Source organism: Mustela nigripes, chromosome 13 (genome assembly GCF_022355385.1).
Source record: "Mustela nigripes isolate SB6536 chromosome 13, MUSNIG.SB6536, whole genome shotgun sequence".
NCBI lineage: Eukaryota > Metazoa > Chordata > Mammalia > Carnivora > Mustelidae > Mustela > Mustela nigripes.
In genome coordinates this window covers 72,949,032-72,969,103 of record NC_081569.1, presented here as the reverse complement: position 1 = coordinate 72,969,103, position 20,072 = coordinate 72,949,032, and the positions used below count along the sequence as shown (strand labels likewise).

At 39.5% G+C, this 20,072-nt stretch overlaps 1 protein-coding gene across 3 annotated transcripts in view; it reads right to left on the bottom strand.

The window, feature by feature from the left end:
* The window catches only part of RNF212B (ring finger protein 212B), a 27,642-nt gene extending 7,570 nt beyond the window's left edge, over positions 1–20,072 (bottom strand). For 2 of the 3 annotated variants that reach the window (XM_059372933.1, XM_059372935.1), the window contains exons 1-10: positions 19,937–20,072; positions 17,985–18,085; positions 15,817–15,869; positions 15,347–15,421; positions 4,600–4,715; positions 3,917–3,977; positions 3,026–3,154; positions 1,870–1,916; positions 1,389–1,449; positions 736–784 (exon numbers count right to left, since the gene is read on the bottom strand). In XM_059372933.1, coding sequence (XP_059228916.1) covers positions 736–784; positions 1,389–1,449; positions 1,870–1,916; positions 3,026–3,154; positions 3,917–3,977; positions 4,600–4,715; positions 15,347–15,421; positions 15,817–15,869; positions 17,985–18,084 — 691 coding nt within the window. In that variant the 5' untranslated portion in view covers position 18,085; positions 19,937–20,072. Of the gene's footprint in view, positions 1–735; positions 785–1,388; positions 1,450–1,604; positions 1,648–1,869; positions 1,917–3,025; positions 3,155–3,916; positions 3,978–4,599; positions 4,716–15,346; positions 15,422–15,816; positions 15,870–17,984; positions 18,086–19,936 lie in introns of all 3 variants that reach the window. The other variant, XM_059372934.1, reaches the window with a different exon arrangement.

Below are 20,072 nucleotides of genomic sequence, written 5' to 3'. Positions count from 1 at the left end.
CTCTATGGACTGGCTAATACCCTTGAAAGTAGTAATAATAAAAGTAGTTCTAAGAGGAAAGAGACAAGAAATTAAGTGGGTATTCTTCACTGGAATATTTTTAAGTTTAATACACAGTAAAGAAGCCTGATACCCTTCAGGTTAACATAATCCATGGCTAGTTAGCCTTCCTTTTAGACCTAAATTCTACTGCCATCTTGTGGCAATTAAAAAAAATCCAAATCTATTTACTCAAGTTAACCCTCCGTCTTTGACCAGAGGTTTTCTTTTCTTTTCTTTTCTTTCTTTTTTTTTTTTTTTAAAGATTTTATTTATTTGACAGAGAGGGAAAGAGAGATCACAAGTAGGCAGAGAACCAGGCAGAGGGGGAGGGGGAAGCAGGCTCCCTGCCGAGCAGAGAGCCCAATGCGGGGCTCCATCCCAGGACCCTGAGATCACAACCTGAGCTGAAGGCAGAGGCTTAACCCACTGATCCACCCAGGTGCCCCAACCAGAGGTTTTCAATGACTTTCTATTGCTCAAAAAAGTTTCTCCTTATTAGTTTGAGAACAGGAATATAATTATTTGAAAAGTAATAATATATCTCTAGATACCTTGAATCAGTGTTTGGAAAAAAACAAATGGCATTACCTTATGCACAGGAATTGCATAATGGCATAATTATATAGAAAACCAGAAATCTGCTGGTATCTGCACAAAATATGTTGGTTTCTGAACCTTTTTTCCCCTTCTCACCGGTATGAGAGTCCCTGGGAGTGCTTCTTCCCTGCAGGCCTCTGGCTCCCTGATGGACAAAAAATAAACAATTAATAAATATATCCTAATTCTCTGGCTTCTGTATTCTTTGCTATTTCTCTATATCTACACATTGAAGCATATGTTGTTCTGGCAGAATAGGTATGCTAGCCCAAGAAGGATACACTATTACTTTCAAAATGAATTATTACTGTTAATTCAGCCATTGAACATTTACACTACTTTCATCCCATTCATTCTCTGTGTCAGCTTCCTTTTTTAAAAAGACATTTATTTTAGAGTGAGTGAGTAAGCTGGGGGAGGTGCAGAGGGAAGGAATCTTTTAAGCAGACTGCCTACTGAGTGTGGAATCCCACATGGGGCTTCATCCCAGGACCCATGAGATCATGAGCTCAAGATTTCATGACTGGAGCCAAAACCAGGCCCAACAACTGAGCCACTCTGGCACCCTTCTCTGTGTTAGCTTCTAACATTTTTTTTTTTTTAGCACTGCCAAACAAAAAAACAGCCCAGGCATAGCATTGGATAATTTATACCAAAACCAATATAAGCTTAATACTCTTGCCTGACATCTTTGCTTTCATTTAGCACTGGAAATCTCAATCTGGGAAGAGAAGGTAAATATTACTTACTTGTCCCAAGCTACTAAAGTCAGATATTCTGTAAGGAATAGATTCCACAGAGGGGGACCGACTGTATAAGGTGAGACAAAAAGAAAACAAACTGGGTTGAAACTTGACATAGACCTAAAGTCTCCTCAGTCCCTACCTCTGCCATATCTAGGTATTTCTTTTATCTTCCAACTTTTGCCAGCAGTTTTCATGTGGCTGGGTAGGCTTCCTACTCACCTGACCACCTGGCTGCTATGCTGAGAAATGGGTCGTGGAGTGACTGGAAGAAAATCAAGTGAGGAATGAAGAGCTGCCATCCATGTCATGCCCTGCCTTGCCTAACCAACCCAGCACAAATGGGTATCTTGTTGTATGTTGTTCTCACATCATACACAAAATTAGGAAAACTGCATTACAGTCTCTGAGAGAAAACTATCTTCTATATGGGAAAAGGAGATTTATTAATCTCACACAGATATTTGGGCAAACAAATGTTCTCTACCTGACTGTGATGGAGAAGTAATGCCCACTGGTCGAGGTGTGGCCAACCTGCAAAAAGAAAAAGAGAGGAAGCTCTAAGCAGAAGTTAAGTACCACCTGAGAGGATCAATCAGTCAATCAGATCACTGTTTTAAACAATAGCTTACTCTCTGAGTGAGTATGAACTGCTTACTATCATGTATTACAGGTATCACCCCAAAATATGGAGGCAAAGTTTCCATCTGAGATTCCTTGACTCTCTAACTCCCTAAGTGAAACCTCCTCTACTGCCCACAATAGGAGAAATTTTGAAGTCTTCCTTTCTTCCTTCCCTTGGTGCCTTACCAAGTACTCTCAGTTTTATATGTATCTATCCACCTGTTTATCCACTCATAAATCCATCATTCCCTCACTCCCATTCTCTCATCCATCTCTCCAACAAGCATTTGCTTAGTGTTTATACATCCCAGATCCTGAGATTACAAAGACAACTAGAATACAGTCCCTATCTTTGAAAGGTTCACAGACTAGTGGGAGAGACAAAAACAAATAAAAGCAATGCTAAGCGTTATGGTGGGTATATCAGAAATACAGAAGCCTGAAAGAACGCTGGACTGTAACTTCTGTGAGTGCAGGAGCCATGTCTCTCAACCCATCAATACAGGGCTGAGGTAAAAAACATTTAATAGTTGGTAGGGTACAGACTAACGGGTGATGTACACCCAGCACCTGGCATGGTACCTGATAAACAATAGGGACTTAATATTTAATTAATTAATTTTTTAAAAAAAGATTATTTATTTATTTATTTATCAGAGAGAGAGGGAGAGAGAGTGAGCACAGGCAGACAGAATGGCAGGCAGAGGCAGAGGGAGAAGCAGGCTCCCTGCTGAGCAAGGAGCCCGATGTGGGACTCGATCCCAGGACGCTGGGATCATGACCTGAGCCGAAGGCAGCTGCTTAACCAACTGAGCCACCCAGGCGTCCCTTTAATTAATTAACTTAATTAACGAATAACAGAATATCAAACCCCTCCTAATGAAGTCTTGACAGAGGAAATGACATGTGAGTTGAATTTTGAAGGATGGGTAGGATTTCATGAGGGAGCATTACATTCAATATTTCACGTCAGCACTTCTCAGTGAGTTAACTGGGGAAGTGAAGATAAATTTACCAACCATCTCCTCCACCTTCGATCCCACACAGGTGTTGCAGCCAAGAGTCAAGAAAGAACAGCAATTTTCAATCAGGGCTAGTATGGGGCCTGATAAAACTGACCTGCTTCCTTGGTACCAATTTGGAGATTCCTGTAGGTGAAAAAAAATGGGAGTGAAGGAAGCTGCAGTTAGGATTAGGGTTCTAATCAATGAATGTTACTTGCTAGATAACTAAGCTGCAATGTCCTCTAGCTGTGGTTACTAAGACTTACAGTAGGAGAAAAAAAATAGCAGCCATGTTTCCCTAGGAAATTATTAGCTTTGACAGAATAAAATTTTAGTTCTTTTTCATAAAAACACACTGGGAATCCCAAAGACTGATTTGTGTGGGAAAAGATGGAGAGTCTATGGGGGAGAGAAAGGAAAATGACAGGATAAAATATGCTAGAATAGTTACAGCAGTAAGATCAAGAGGAAAATCATACAAATACAAAGAACATTCTTAGGTAAATAAAGAAACCTCTGGGAAATAGAGTTGGATTGGAGGAAGAGGAAGAGTCCTGAGGTGCCTTGGGATTCTTGAAGAGAAACTTTTAAGTTACAACAGATGTCTCTTCAATAAAAGAGTTTCCCAAATGGTATGTCATGACTTAATGATGTTTGAGAATGGGTTACCAGTGTGCTACATATTGATCCTTCCAGTCCTCCTAGGTCTTCTGTGGCCTCGACCATTTACTACCATGCACTTGTTGTATAAATATGATCAGTTATTTATGCCATGATGTGGAAAAGGTTAGGCAGCATTGTTCTAGACAGCATCTAGTCAGCTAGATGAGAAAAGTAGGAGAGAAAATAACAGTAAGGAATTCATTAGTAAGGAAATAATAGTAAGGAATTAAGGAATCCATTCACCTTTAGAATGGCAAGACATTTCTTCAGCTCTCCATTTTCCTTCTTTAAGACTGACAGCTCTCTGGGCAAAAGATAGAAATAATCATCTCCAGTAGGTTAGTGGGATCCAAACCCTGATGTTTATTATTATTGACATCTAGTTAATGCTTACAGAGAGATGCTTGCCACTATACAAGGTATTTCTGTCAGAGATCTAGGGATTCAGGAGACAGAGGCAGAGTCTAATGACCGGGAGAATCAGGAGGACAAAATCAGTAGTCACTGGGTATGATTTCAGAGGAGTTTCCATATAGTTCCACACATACCCATGGTCTCCTGCTGTCTGAAAACGTCCTTCAAGGATTCCATCTTTTGGCTTAAGATTTCCAAAATATGCCTTCCTGAGGCAACATTTTAAATGCTATCTCTCATCTTTATCACTGAAAAGCTAAGCTTTATTTCTCCAAAGAAGCAGTTTTTGTCAGGGAAGTACAAGAGGAAAGCTATAAAGTGAGGAGGGCCCCTATAGGGAAGAAAGAGAAAAACAAAATGGGGATTAAGGGGACCAAAAATTCTGTACCTGATTTGCCCAAGACAAACATAAACACATGTAGCAATGTTCAGGCTTTGCAACCATAAGGAAATAAGCACTACAGCTCCTCTGAAAGAAAAAAAGCTCTCTGGTGATTTAATTTGTCACTTACTTTTCCTGCCTGGTCACCATCTGCTGTGCCTCCTGCATGGCTGCTTCTAACTTTGTAATTCTATGCTTGTAGAAGGCGATGAGGAGATCTGTTTGTTTCTTCTGGAAACTCCACACCTAACAGGGAAAAACAGATCTTTTTTTTTTTTTTTTTTTTTTTTTTTTTTTAAGTTTTTTTTTTTTTTTTTGAAAGTGAGAGAGAGAGATCACAAGTAGGCAGAGAGGCAGGCAGAGAAAGATGGGGAAGCAGGCTCCCTGCCGAACAGAGAGCCCAATGCAGGACCCTGAGACCATGACCTGAGCCGAAGGCAGAGGCTTTAACCCACTGAGTCACCCAGGTACCCCAAAAAATAGATCTTTGACATGCACTTCCATAATTCTTTTCCTCTTACTTCTGGTAACAAAAGGAAATGCATCAATCAATTCATCCTTTAACACTGATCACTTTTTTCTGGAGGATCTGGCCTAATTCACGACTCCCCAAAACTAGAGGATTTGGCATTAGGGAAAGCCAAAGTTTCTCATTTCCAGGACAATGACTTTTTAATATTTTTTTTAGAGGGAGAATTTTTTTTAAAAACATTTTATTTATTTATTTGACAGACAGAGATCACAAGTAGGCAGAGAGGCAGGCAGAGAGAGAGGGGAAGGGAAGCAGGCTCCCTGCCAAGCAGAGAGCCTGATGTGAGGCTCGATCCCAGGACCCTAGGATCATGACCTGGGCGGAAGGCAGAGGCTTTAACCCACTGAGCCATCCAGGTGCCCCTTTAATATATTTTTAAAAAAGGATTTTATTTATTTATTTGACAAAGAGAAGGACAGCGAGAGAGGGAACACAAGTGGGGGAGTGGGAGAGGGAGAAGCAGGCTTCCCGCTGAGCAGGAAGCCAGATTCAGGGCTCAGTCCCAGGACCCTGGGATGATGACCTCAGCTGAAGGCAGACACTTAACAACTGAGCCCCCTGAGAGCCCCAACTTCTTAATATCTTATTGAGAATATTCTGGCATGGTAGAATGGCCCTTTAAAAACATAATCTTTCATCTTGAGCAAGAAGAGTGATATCAAAAAACTTTTTCAAGCTTAGAACTTGTTCTAACCTGTCTACTATCCGTCTGGACTCAACTTTCATATTCCTAGCTATTACAGAGCACTGGTAACCGATTTACTTTCCCTGAGATATTCATACAGGGGCACTTACAGGCTGTTTATGCTGCTACAGTAAAGGGCAAAAAAGCACAGAAGGAGATTACCTATTCCTGAATTTTATTTCTGGGCATGGGCAAATAATTTTATCTTTTGCTTTGTTTTACCATTTGATATACTGATGTGCCTTTCAGGGGATTACTGAATCAGAGCAAAAGTTAATATTTAGAAAGTGTTTTAGCTTTGTCAGGTTCTACTTTTGAATACACAGCAGTATTTATGTCTCATCTGCTTCCTCCCTACTCAGACTATAAACCTTTTGTCTAAGGTCCTTCCTTAGATCTTGGTACTTTTGTCAAAAACTTTCTGTTCACACCTAATTTGCAAGTTGCTTTTGCCACCTTACTACAGAATTGGTCTTGAAAGTTTATATAGCCTCAAGGCACCTGGGTGGCAAAGTCATTAAGCCTCTGCCTTCAACTCAGGTCACGATCCCTGGGTCTGGAATTGAGCCCTGCAAGAGGCTCCCTGCTCAGCAGGGGAGTCTGCTTCTCCCCCTCCCACTCCCCTTGCTTGTGTTCCCTCTCTCATTGTGTCTCTGTCAAATAAATAAATAAAATCTTAAAAAAAAAAAAAAAAAAAAAGACCTTGCTTAAAAAAAAAGAGAAAGTTTACATAGCCTCTAGCCTTTTGTCTCTCCAATCAAAAGCAAACTCAACTAATTCTGTTTACATAAGATTTCATTATAGTCTTCTTTAGTATTTTAAAAAAGTGGTTATTTTCATAAAAATAAAACATGATCATTTAAAAAAAAAATCTGAACAGTGCAGCTGCAGAAAACCCCACTCAGAATCCCAGGAGTTACTTAAAGTGGCAAGGGCTTGGGGAGCAGTACATGTTACAGATTGATGTGATGTTTAGCCAAGGGACAGTATCCCAAACATCAGTGAAATACACCTGATCCTAACTTAATTTACTTCAAAGTAAATTGGTAGTATTGGTAAACTCATTATCTACTTTGACTCTCAAAACTCACTGGTTTGTCTTTTTTTTTGGTCTTATCTTATCTTATCTTTTATGAAACTGACTCCCTCATTTCACAGTATCTAAAGGTTTTAGTATTTTAAATTATATCTCAAGGTAATCATATAGTTGAGAAAAGGAAGTTTCTCTTTATAGAAGTATTCCACCTAAAAAAATGAGATAGAGGGCGCCTGGGTGGCTCAGTCATTAAGCGTCTGCCTTTGGCTCAGGTCATGGTCCCAGGGTCATGGGATCAAGCCCCACTTCGGGCTCTCTGCTTGGTGGGCTCTCTGCTTCACCCTCTCCCATTCCCCTTGCTTGTGTTCCCTCTCTTGCTGTCTCTGTCAAATTAATAAACAAAATCTTTTTTAAAAATGAGATAGGAATGATAGAATTAAATATGAGCATTTTGCAGCTCCTAATGAATCAACAGATCTATGTAAAATTCATCATTTGCCACCCTCACACAAAATAAGAGATGGAAGACTATTATGTACCTCTTGGCAGAGCACAACACTGCTATAAAGTAGGCTTGCCTCCCACCCACCCCCAACCAAATAATCTGATTAAGGAAATACAGAGCACAGACAAGCATTATTAAATGACTCCACAAGGGTACAATAAACAAAACCCACTCAGGGAACAACTCTATAGGACAAAAGACCATTTTCTTCAATAACAATAAAAAAAGAGGGACAAAAAAAAGTGGCATAGTGGGTTAAGCATCTGACTCCTGATTTCAACTCAGGTCATGATCTCAAGGTCCTCAGATGGAGCCCTAAGTCTGGCTCCATGCTTAGCGGGGAGTCTGCTGTCTACTTGAAATTCTCCCATTCCCTCTGCCCCTCCCCCAGTGCACATACACTCTTTTTCTCTCTATAAAATACACAAATAAATATTTTTTTAAATAATAAAAAAAGAAATGAGTGGAAACTTATACTTCAATAGAAACTAAAGAGACATTAACAACCAACTGAACTATATGGACCTTACAAAACCCAATTCAAACAAAATTTTTAAATAATTATGAAACAGCTACAGAATTGTGAACACTGACTGATTACTGGATAAGATTAGGGGATTGTTATTTTAGTACAACATGGTTATATTTAAGAAAAGAGTCCCCATCTTTTAGAGACACATTCTGAAATACTACCAGATTAAAATCTTAACATAGGGGCGCCTGGGTGGCTCAGTGGGTTAAAGCCTCTGCCTTCAGCTCAGGTCAGGATCCCAGAGTTCTGGGATCGAGCCCCACATCTGATTCTCTGCTCAGTGAGAACCCCACCCCCCACCTCCCTCTCTGCCTACTTGTGATCTCTGTCAAATAAATAAATAAAATCTTTAAAAAAAATAAAATCATAACGTATCTGGTTATGGCTTCAAAATGGTCTGGGTGGGGTGTATGGAAGTACAGATTAAGGAAGATTGGCCATGTGGGGTTCTGGGATCGAGCCCCACATCTGGTTCTCTGCTCAGTGAGAACCCCACCCCCCACCTCCCTCTCTGCCTACTTGTGATCTCTGTCAAATAAATAAATAAAATCTTAAAAAAAAAAATCATAACGTATCTGGTTATGGCTTCAAAATGGTCTGGATGGGGTGTATGGAAGTACAGATAAAGGAAGATTGGCCATGAGCTGATGATAATTGGTGAAGTGGGGTGGCAGATACATTAAACTGGAAATATCATGAAGGACAGTATGAGTTCTTGTCCTTTAGTAGTTTGTCTCCATAGTACAAGGCATTCAGACATGTGAACCAATAAAAAAAAACACAAAGTGATATGCAGAACAGAATAAATATGTGTAAAGTATAGAATGAATAAGAGTTAACTATTTGGGGGTTGCCTGGGTGGCAACGTTGGTTAATCGTCCAGCCCTCGATTTCAGCTCAGGTCATGATCTCAGGATTTTGAGCATCAGGCTCCCTAGGATTTTCTGCATCAGGCTCCACACTCAGCAGGGTGTCTGCTTGAGAATTCTCTCCCTCTATCCCTCATCCCACTTACTACCCCCAATTAAATAAATAAATAAATCTTTAAATTTTTTTTTTAAAAAAAAGGGTTAACTAATTGGTCTTCAGAATGTGGAAATCAGGCATTCTGGGCACACATAAAAGAACTGCAAAGAACTAAATCTACCTTACAGATTGGGTAATAAATAGCCTACATAAGAAACTACGGTGGTATAAAAGATGTGAGGTGGTCACTGTGGATGTGATTGCAGAGGTTAGGAGAAACCAGCCCATTAAGAGAACTAGGTGTCACTCTGAAAAATCTGAAACACAAGTGATGAAAAGCCATGAAAGGGTCTTGAAAAGGCAGTTGCAATGTTCAGACTTATAATTGAAATAGATTATTGTGGGACCCAGAGAGAACAGATTTGAGCAAAAAAGATCCCTAAAAATGCTTCCTTATCAAAAACAATTAAAAGACTGTTATAAGATATCAGAGGTACCCACTCTGAATAGGAAATCCATAGCAGCCCACCAAGTGGGAAGTGAAGTTTTGAGTTGCATAATTTGTGATCAAAGCAATACTATTTCTCACACTGCAACCTCCTGCTCAGTGAAGTGATTAAAAAAAAACTAAAGTAGGGGTGCCTGGGTGGCTCGTGTGTTAAGCCTCTGCCTTAGACTCAGGTCACGATCTCAGGGTCTTGGGATCGAGCCCTACATTAGGCTCTCTGCTCAGCAGGGAGCCTGCTTCCCCCTCCTCCTCTGCCTGCCTCTCTGCCTGCTTGTGATCTCTCTCTCTGCCAACTAGATAAACAAAATCTTTAAAAAAAAAAAAAGAAAAAACCTCAAGTGTACTGATTCAGAAGTCCTAAATATTGACAAATTACCTTCTATTTTTCAGCAGGCAGTAGTACTTTTCAGAGGCATCATTGATTATCTCAGTTGTTCAATTTTTAAATTCAAGTAAGGGATGAATAATGGTCTGGTCTACTGATGAGATCAGGCCTTGACCTGATTTTACTCAACTGGCATATGTGGTAATTACTTACATATATGTTAGCAGAACATATGACCTCAAAGTCAGCAAACTACTGACCGGGTCAGATGCCTGTTTTTGTAAATCCAAGTTTACTGGAACACCATGCTGCTCTGTACTACAAAAGAGTTGAGTAGTTGCAACAACGATTGTATGGCCTTCAAAGCCTGAAATATTTACTGGTCTTTTAAGAAAAAGTTTATCGGGGTGCCAGTTGGTTGAGTGTTCGACTCGTGGTTTTAGCTCAGGTCAAGATCTCATGGGTTGTGAGACTAAGCCCCAGGGCTCCGTACTCAGTGGGGAGTCTGAGGATTCTCTCCCTCTGCCCCTCCCCCCACTAGTGCAGGCTCGCATGCACTCTCTAAAATAAATAAATTAATCTTTTTAAAAAAGGAGAAAGTTTATCAATCCCAACACTAAATTTAGGAAAGTCTTTATATATCCATTTTTGTCTTTTTCTTTGAATTTTTCTTTTTTTGTGAATTTATATCTTTCCTTCTTTTTCTATCAATCTTTCCTATTTCCTACACTATTTGATGTCCTACTTTGTCTTTTCTTCCTATTTATATTTATTTAATGGACATTTGGGTTATTAAAACAGATGGGCCCAAAGAATGGGACAAAATGTGTGCAAATCAGGGTGCCTGGGTGGCTCAGTTGGTTAAGTGGCTATGTTTGGCTCAGGTCATGAACTCAGGGTCCTGGGATGGAGACCCTTATTGGGCTTCCTGCTCAGTGGGGGAATCTGCTTCTCTCCTGCCCCTCCCCCAACTCATACGTGCATGCTCTCACTCTCTCTCTCTCTCTCTCTCTCAAATAAATAAATAAAATCTTAAAAAAATAAAAGAAAATGTATGCAAATCATATATCTGGCAAGAGACTTGTACCTAGAATACATAAAGAACTCTTATAACTAATAATATAAAGATAATCCAATTTAAAAATGGGCAAAGGATCTGACAGACATTGCTTTGAAGAAGATATATAAATGGCCGGTAAGAATATGAAAAGATGCTCAACATCATTTGTCATCAGAGAAATTAAAATCAAAACCACAATGAGACACTACTTCGCACCATTAGGATGGTTACAATAAAAAAGATAAAAACAAGAGTTGGTGAGGAAATGGAGAAATCAAAACCCTCATACATTGCGGTAAAAATGTAAAATATTGCAGGCATTTGAGAAAACAGTCTGGCATTTTCTCAAAAATTTAAACATAGAGATACCACTTAACCCAGTAGTTCAATTCCTACATAAGGATCCAAAAGAAATGAAAATATATGCCACACAAAAACATGTACACAAATGTTAACAGCAGAACTGTTCAGAATAGCCAAAAAGCAGAAATAACCCAAATATCTCTCAATTGGTGAATGAATATGTGAAAAGTATACCCACCTATACAAGGCAATATTATTTGGTCATAAAAAGGAGTGAAGTACTAATGAGGTCTTAATACATGCTACAACATGGATGAACCTTAGAAATATTATGCTTGTGGGGCGCCTGGGTAGCTCAGTGGGTTAAAGCCTCTGCCTTTGGCTCAGGTCATGATCCCAGGATCCTGGGATCAAGCCCGGCATTGGGCTCTCTGTTCAGCAGGGAGCCTGCTTCCCTTTCTCTCTCTGCCTGCCTCTCTGCCTACTTGTGATCTCTGTCAAATAAATAAATAAAGTCTTGGGGCGCCTAGGTGGCTCAGTGGGTTAAAGCCTCTGCCTTCGGCTTAGGTCATGATCTCAGGGTCCTGGGATCAAGCCCCACACGCATGGTCTCTCTGCTCAGTGGGGAGCCTGCTTCCTCCTCTCTCTCTCTGCCTGCCTCTCCGCCTACTTGTGATATCTGTCTGACAAATAAATTAATAAAATCTTTAAAAAAAATTCTAAAAAATAAATACAGTCTTTTAAAAAAACTATCTATATCATAATGAGTTCCATATTTATATCTTATCCTTGACCTATATCCTGAGCTTCAGAATAGTAAATCTATCTGCCTTCGTGATTTCTCCTCCTGGAGTTCTAACAATCATCTATGCCCTAATATGTCCAAAATGGTATTTTTCTTCAAATGGTCTTCTCAGCCTTGGTGAAGAGTATAATCATCCCACATATTTGTCTTATTTTGCTTAAGACAAAAACCCAGATGTCTTCTTTGATTCCTCTCTTTTTCTTATTTCCCACATCCAAATCTACAATGGTTCTATCAGTTCTTCCTAGAAAACATCTAAGATTTGATTACCCCTCCCCATTTCTATTGCTCCCATTTTAGCTCAAGAAGTCTTACTTAGATCTCTCCCACAGCCTCTTACGTGGTCTCCCTGCTTCTACTCTTTTTTTTTTTCAAGTAGGCAGAGAGGCAGGCAGAGAGAGCGGAGGAAGCAGAGAGCCCGAAGCAGGGCCCGATCCCAGGACCCGGGGATCATGACCCAGGCTGAAGGCTGGGCTTTAACCCACTGAGCCACCCAGGCGCCCCTCCCTGCTTCTACTCTTAACTTCTCTATGGTCTAGTCTCCACTCAGCAGCCAGATTCTCTTTTAAAAGTATATATCAGATGGGCACCTGGGTGGCTCAGTGGTTGGGCCTCTGCCTTTGGCTCGGGTCGTGATCCGGAGTCCTGGGATCGAGCCCTATATCGGGTTCCCTGCTCGCCTGGAGGCCTACTTCTCCCTCTCCCACTCCTCCTGCTTGTATTCCCTCTCTCGCTGTGTCTCTCTCTGTCAAATAAATAAATAAAATCTTTTTTAAAAAGTATATATCAGGTAATGCCATTTCTGTGCTTAAAACCCTTCAATGCTGTTCACTGCCACTTAGAAGAAAATCTAAATTCCTTACCATGGCCTACAAGTCCCTATATATTGGCTCAAGCCTCTCTGACCTTACTTTGAATCATTTCTACCTCCCTCCCAGGCTTAATGTGCACTCATTCATTTTACAAACATTTTTTTTAATTTTATTTATTTTATTTGACAGAGATTACAAGTAGGCAGAGAGACAGGCAGAGAGAGAAAGGAGGAAGCAGGCTCCCCCCTGAGCAGAGAGCCCGATGCGGGGCTCGATCCCAGAACCCTGGGATCATGACCTAAGCCGAAGGCAGAGGCTTTAACCCACTGAGCCACCCAGGTGCCCCTAACAAACATTTCTTATTCACTTCATTTGTGTTAGGTACCTCATTTGCCATTGGGCAATACAAAGTTTTTATCTGTCTTTCAAAACTTTTGGTTAAGGGCGCCTGGGTGGCTCAGTGGGTTAAGCCGCTGCCTTCGGCTCAGGTCATGATCTCAGGGTCCTGGGATCGAGTCCCGCATCGGGCTCTCTGCTCGGCAGGGAGCCTGCTTCCCTCCCTCTCTCTCTCTGCCTGCCTCTCCATCTACTTGTGATTTCTCTCTGTCAAATAAATAAATAAAATCTAAAAAAAAAAAAAAAAAACTTTTGGTTAAGTGAGAGAGACATAAGAACAAATAAATTAAGACACCTTTGCAGAGGTAAGAGTAAGGTGTTATATTACAAAGGGCAGTGCAAAAATCTGCCTATAGGAATCAGGGAAAGCTTTACCAAAGAAGGAGCAATTACTGGCATGCACTTGAAGGATAACTAGTAATGGATAATGGCTAGTAATGGATAATCTATGACCTAGGATTAGAAGAAAGCTCACAGGTTTATAGGAGGATCTCCAATCCCCAAATATATTTAGTTTTATCTAGAGATGAGTAAAGATTTCTAAACAGAAAGTTTTAACTATTGGCCATAGAGTAGTACAGCAAAAAAATACCTTTGGCAGGTTGTTTCAAGAGATCTGGGATGATTAAAACACAAGTGGATATATAGATCAATATACCATTCATTCATTTAACAATTTTTTAGTGTCTACTACATATTAAGAGCTATCCAAAGGGCTTGGTATACAACAACAACAAAAACCTACCAAATCTCTGAATTTATGGAGCCTACATTCCAGTGTTGGATTCAGACAATAAATAAGTATGCAACATTAGAGATAAGAGCTATGATGAAAAATAAAGCACGGTAAGCAGCAGACAGTGCTGGGGCTACCATTTGATATATGAGAGTCAGTAAAGGTCTGACTGAGAAAGAAAAATTTGAGCCGAGGCCTGAATGAGGCAATCTAGATATTATTTGGATCAGTTTTTCAACTTCACAGACTAGGAAAACACATTTTCAGGCATTGCTGACTTCACCAAACTGGTCCTTCACTAAAGTGATGATTAACTGACCCTTTCCATTTATTTTATCTTGATTACTTGACCGTGTGTAATTGGTCCCTTGATTAGGTAGGTTAGAATTCAGACTACATATAATTTCTCTACTGATCATTAGCTAGTCCTGAGTTTAGTTATTAACCAAAAGTCTGCTCTTTCTCATGTGACCTTGTTTACATTTCTCCTTGAGTCTCAGCTAGATTTTATCTCCCCACAATGTTAAATAGTATCTCAAATATGATGGCTCACCCAAGCAACTAAAAGCTGAATGCAGTGAAAGCTTTAATTACTCTTCTTCTATTTCCAGAATTAGGATTGAGGGGTGAGACACCAGCGAAAATTAAATCTACTATCTGCAGCCAGAGCTGCAGATAATCTTCATGTTAAGGAAAGGATTGCTCATATGAATGAGAAGTAAGAGTACAAAAGAAAAAAGCAGTGATTAAATTTTCCAAGAAATACACCAAGATAGAAATCCTATTAGGCTATAAAATATTCTCAGTAGAGAACTGGAGAGTGGAAGGGGAAAACCAAAGTTTTTACAATTTGGGAACTCTCAAATGGTTATTCTGTCTTCTCTCCACTTCCTACCATATTCCTATTGCTCTTGACCAAGTCAATGGTATACGAATATAATGATGTATCAGGAAAGAAAAATATTTTCTGAAATTCAAGCAACCAATTATAAACACACAAAAAATTAAATATATATGTATTACTAAAAAAGATCACTAAAATTGAGAATAGAAATTAAGAAATCTCATCCAAACATAGGTCTTTAAGCAAAAATTTGAGAGCTAGCCCATTAAATCCACTGACTACAGTGTCAGTCTTGTACATCCAAAGTAATTTTTAGTCTGCACAGAAAGATGATAAAGCTCCTAGAACCTTTTTTATTCTTTTTCAAGGGGGGGAACGGGAGGGGGTAAGGAAAGGAAGAGAGAGCATCTTAAACAGGCTCCACGTCCAGTGTGGAAACAGATGTGAGGCTTGATCTTACAATTCTGAGATCATGACCTGAGCCATTCATTATCAAGAAAAGGTCAGACACTTAATCGACTGAGCCACCCAGGTATCCCGAGAGCCTTCTTTATTCTAAGAAATTACTTAATAGAATGAGGAAGTATAAGGCAAGATATCAGCTACATAGTGGTTTTTACAGTCTATCACAGGTTTGGGGTCATTAAAAAAGTTAACTGTTGAGATTTGTATCCTTAGGGAAGAAAGTAAATGAACAGTCAATCCTCTCCATTGTGTACAAATACAAAAATATTGTGTACAAATAAATCAAAGAGACTCTGATTTTAAAAAAATAAGATGCAATTAGAATTTCCCTAGCGAATTTGATTTTCTTCACTTTTGTTTCTCATACCTGAGAGATGTGACTAAAATACTGCAAAGCTGTCTCCACAGGGCTTTTGAAATATATCTTCTCCTGAGGTTTCAGCTATGAAGAGAGAGAAAGACAAACACTGAGCATATCCACAATGGAATGAAATAAGATACTGACAAATATAACAAAGGATGTACCACCCTTTCTAAAGCATTGTGTTATTTCACTATGCTAAGTAGGAAGAAGCTTATCACTGTCCTAGGAGATGTTGATTTTATGTTCTAATCCTCCTTAACTCATACTTCTATATTAGCAGCCACAGATAATTCTTCTGTTGTTTACACCCTCCTTTTTTCACAATTGCTATCTGTGAGTTTTGTTGCTTTTTTTCTTTTTTTAAAATTTCACTGCTTAGTCACTCATTTACTGTACTTCTTGCATACTTCTTACTTCTTACAGACCAGGAATGGGATAATAAGATGGTTTGTTGCAGGGGGAGAAAAACTTACATTATCAGAAAGAGCCAGATGCTTGCAAGCACTTCCACAAACAGCACATTTTTCTAGGGGGAAAGGAAAAAAAATGTTTGGTTCCTATGGACAAGAGGTAGGATCTTCCTAAAATACATGGTAACAGTCAAGTAGGCAAGCAAGAAACAGTTTCTTACTGAATTTAGAATATTTTTGTGCTATAAGAGGACATCATCTTGAGCTCTCTGTTCTTAACATCAGTATTTCCAAACTTGTATGTTGATGACAAGTATGGCTTTCACACTGTAGCTCTACCCATCTCCTCTTTTTTTAAAAAAGGTTTATTATTGGGCACCTGGGTGGCTCAGTGGGTTAAGCCGCTGCCTTCGGCTCAGGTCATGATCTCAGGGTCCTGGGATCGAGTCCCGCATCGGGCTCTCTGCTCGGCAGGGAGCCTGCTTCCCTCTCTCTCTCTGCCTGCTTCTCTGTCTACTTGTGATTTCTCTCTGTCAAATAAATAAATAAAATCTTAAAAAAAAATAAAAAAGGTTTATTATCTATTTTTGAGAGAGAAAGTATGCATGAGTAAGGGGAGGGGCAGAGGAAGAGAGAGAGGGAGACAGAATTTCCAGCAGACTTCCCACTGACCTGGGAGCCCAACATGGGGCTTGATCTCAAGACCCTGAGATTATAACCTTAGCCAAAGTCTGACACTTAACTGAGCCACCCAGGCATCCCTATCCAACTCCTCTTTAAGAATTTCCAGTTTTTGGGACACCTGGGTGGCTCAGTTGGTTAAGCAGCTGCCTTCAGCTCAGGTCATGATCCCAGCGTCATGGGATCAAGTCCCACATCGGGCTCCTTGCTCGGCAGGGAGCCTGCTTCTCCCTCTGCCTCTGCCTGCCATTCTGTCTGCCTGTGCTCGCTCTCTCTCCCTCTCTCTCTGACAAATAAATAAATAAAATCTTCAAAGAAAAAAAAAAAGAATTTCCAGTTTTCTCCTGCAGATGAGGGGGCAGTTCTAACCACCCAGCAAGAGTATTAGAGTACAGTTATGAGAGTACTAGGAAGAACACAACAGTACCAATGGTTTCAACTGTATGTTGCTCTTTTTTCCCCCCATCTACCCGATAGCAGGCACACTATAGACACTACAAGAAACTTCCCAATAATTCCTACCTTATTCTCACTTTGCTAATATTCCTAGAACTTGCTTTAGAGCTCTTCTGCTCTCATTCTCTAATTAACCCAATCTGAAACATGTAAAAATTAAAATTCCTAATCTTTCTCTTAAGTTAAAATTCTAGTAGTGGTGCTGGTTATTGATTAAGATAAATGCCACATCAAGAGAAAACATCACATGATATATGCTTCACCAAGACAAACCTCTCCAAGGTGAGCTGCTGTTACCATGGTAAACAGTTTTGTTACTTTAGCAGATAAGTTAAAAGGGTCACGAGATCCATATAAAGAAAAACACCTTCTCCAGAGGCTAGTAACTCACTCTTCTTTCCTTGAAGACTAAAGGTTTTTTCCAGTCTTCCCTCCATATCATTGCCAGAATGAGCTAGTAAATACAAAACACAAAACAAAGAAACTTCCCCAGCTCTCTATCACCTGCAGGATAAAGTTGAGGCTCTTCAATTTTGTACATAGACCTTTCCAACATCTGGCCATTGCCCACCTCTCTAGCCTCATCTCAACCATTTCTCACTTTAGTCTCTATGCTCTACCAATCCCAATGATGTGTAGCCCCCTGCACTGTGAGTTTAATGTGGTATGCCTTTATACATATTGTTCTCTTAAACTAGAATGATCCTCCCTGCCTTATCCACTTGGCAACTCCAGTTTATTATTCAGAACTCTACTGAAGCAATAGTTCTTCTATGAACCTTTCCCTGATTAAAGCACCCTATCCTAAGTCCCTCTTCTGAGCTATTTCTTATATATATCTTGTGGCTTTCCCTGTCACAGGCCTCAAAACACTGACAAGTACCTTCTGGTGTTCAAGTATTAGATATTCCATTTGCTAAATCATTCTTTATTAATGGGTGCCTCAAATTTCCATAATCAACGTTCCTACTGTATCCACACTAACTTTGGCCCAATATGTGATTTTTATCCCCAGTCACATAGAGAAATGGCTAATCATTATTTTTAGATTAAAAACATTTTTGCCTGAATCTGAAAACAGTTAAGTCACTCACCCAGGGTCACACACTTTTTACAGAAAATATGGCCACAGCTGGTGACAAAGAAATTGTCCCCATCTTTTCGGAAACATTGGTTGCAGTGAAACCAATCCATTCTGGAACAGAAAAAGAGAAAGGAAAAATAACCGGGAGCATAATATAATTACAGATGTTCCAAAATCTACGTAACAATGTTTACTTAGCTTCTGTTATCTTTTGGGGATGTAGGCACTATTATTGTGGGGATTCCAGTAGGTCATAAGGAAGTACATATACCTTCGAAGTGGAAAAAATCAGAATGCAAGCCATGTTAAACCATTTTTTAAAAAAGGAAAAATGGGGCGCCTGGGTGACTCAGTGGGTTAAAGCCTCTGCCTTCAGCTCAGGTCATGATCCCAGCGTCCTCATCGGGCTCTCTGCTCTGCGGGGAGCCTGCTTCCTCCTCTCTCTGCCTGCCTCTCTGCCTAATTGTGATCTCTGTCTGTCAAATAAATAAAATCTTTAAAAAAATAAATAAATAAAAATAAAAAAGGAAAAATACGTATATATTTAGAAAAGTAATGGAACACCGAGATTTTTTTTTTTTTTTTTTTGGAATGGTAAGATGAGTGTTTGTGTGTGTGTGTGTGCGTGACCTTTACATTTTTGTTTTGTTTTGTTTTCCAAGTTTTCTGGATTAATTCATGTACTAATTTGTAATCAGAAAAAAAAATCTTAAAAAAAAAGAACCATCCATTTCTTTCCTAATAGCTCCCTGTGATACATGAGATGGAGCAAGGAGGAAATAATAGACAATTAATGGATTTCATATTAGCCACTCGGTACATATTTTATCTAAGGGAAAGATGTTTTGTGAATGATAATGTTGCCTCAGCTTGTACACTTTCCCTTCTACTCTACAGACACTCAGAATCATAGATCTGGAAAGGGCTTCAAAAGTCATTTAACATCTTGTCCAATCCCATCATTTTTCAAAGATACACCTCACCTTCACTGAAATTCAATGACTTGTCCAAAGTTCCATCTTTAGTTAATGTCAGCTCTAGGATTAGAACTGGACTCTTCTTACTTCCTGTGTCAAGCTCTGGCTATCACATCAAATAAACCTTTGTGTTAGACATGGCAACCATACATCCTGTATTTTCTGCCAATACTAATTCCATCCATACACTTGGTAAAATATGTAATTATGTAAATGTGACTTTGTAAGATTTTTAAATGAAGAAATTGACATATCAGAAAGCATTTAAAAACATAAAAAGGATTTTTAAATGAAAAAATTGACGTATTAAAAAACACGTTTTAACATATTTAAAAAAATAAATAAGCTGAAACATATTAAGCTGTAATTAGTTCATACCTATAATGAATCCACATGTTTCAGTCCATGACTATGTTATTTAAGAATATATCATCTATTAATTTGATTTCCTTTAAAATTACATTAGGAAAATAACCCAAACAGAACGTAACATTTTTTTTTCTCCACCCAAGTGTTTTCTTTAAAGAGTCTTTAAGTAGCTTATGGAGAGGTTCACTAAAAGAATGATGACTAGTTTGCACCACACTTTAACATTTTTGTCACAAAAGACAAGATTCACGATCAAGACTTGCTGAATAATCAGTGCAAAGGCATTACACACAGTCATGAGTTTTAGATTTCGATTTATTGCTCACAATACACTAACTTCTACAGCAGGTGAGTCTGAAAAACTACTGAAAAAGTCCCACTATATATATATATATATATACACCCTGCTTTGAATAAGGGCAGCAACAACAGTGTTACTCAAATGAGTTGTCCACAGGAACCCCTTATAAGAAGGGCAGTTAAGGGCTTCCGAGGGCAAGACTTGCCGGACTTCTGGAGGTAATGGCGATTTAGCAGTCTCACGACCAGTAGTTCTTTTCTAGCAACGTTCCCTGCCCGCTTGGCCGCCATGATCTCAGAAGCCCTGGGATCTCACCGAAATCATCCAGTTCTCCTCACGAACAGCTGGAAATGGCGGGAAAATATACACCAAGGCTGGCACCAAGCAGAAGCAAGAGGCTGGCGACGTCTCCTAAGAGGCGTGGGCGGGCCTCGAGGCGGCGGGCTGAGGG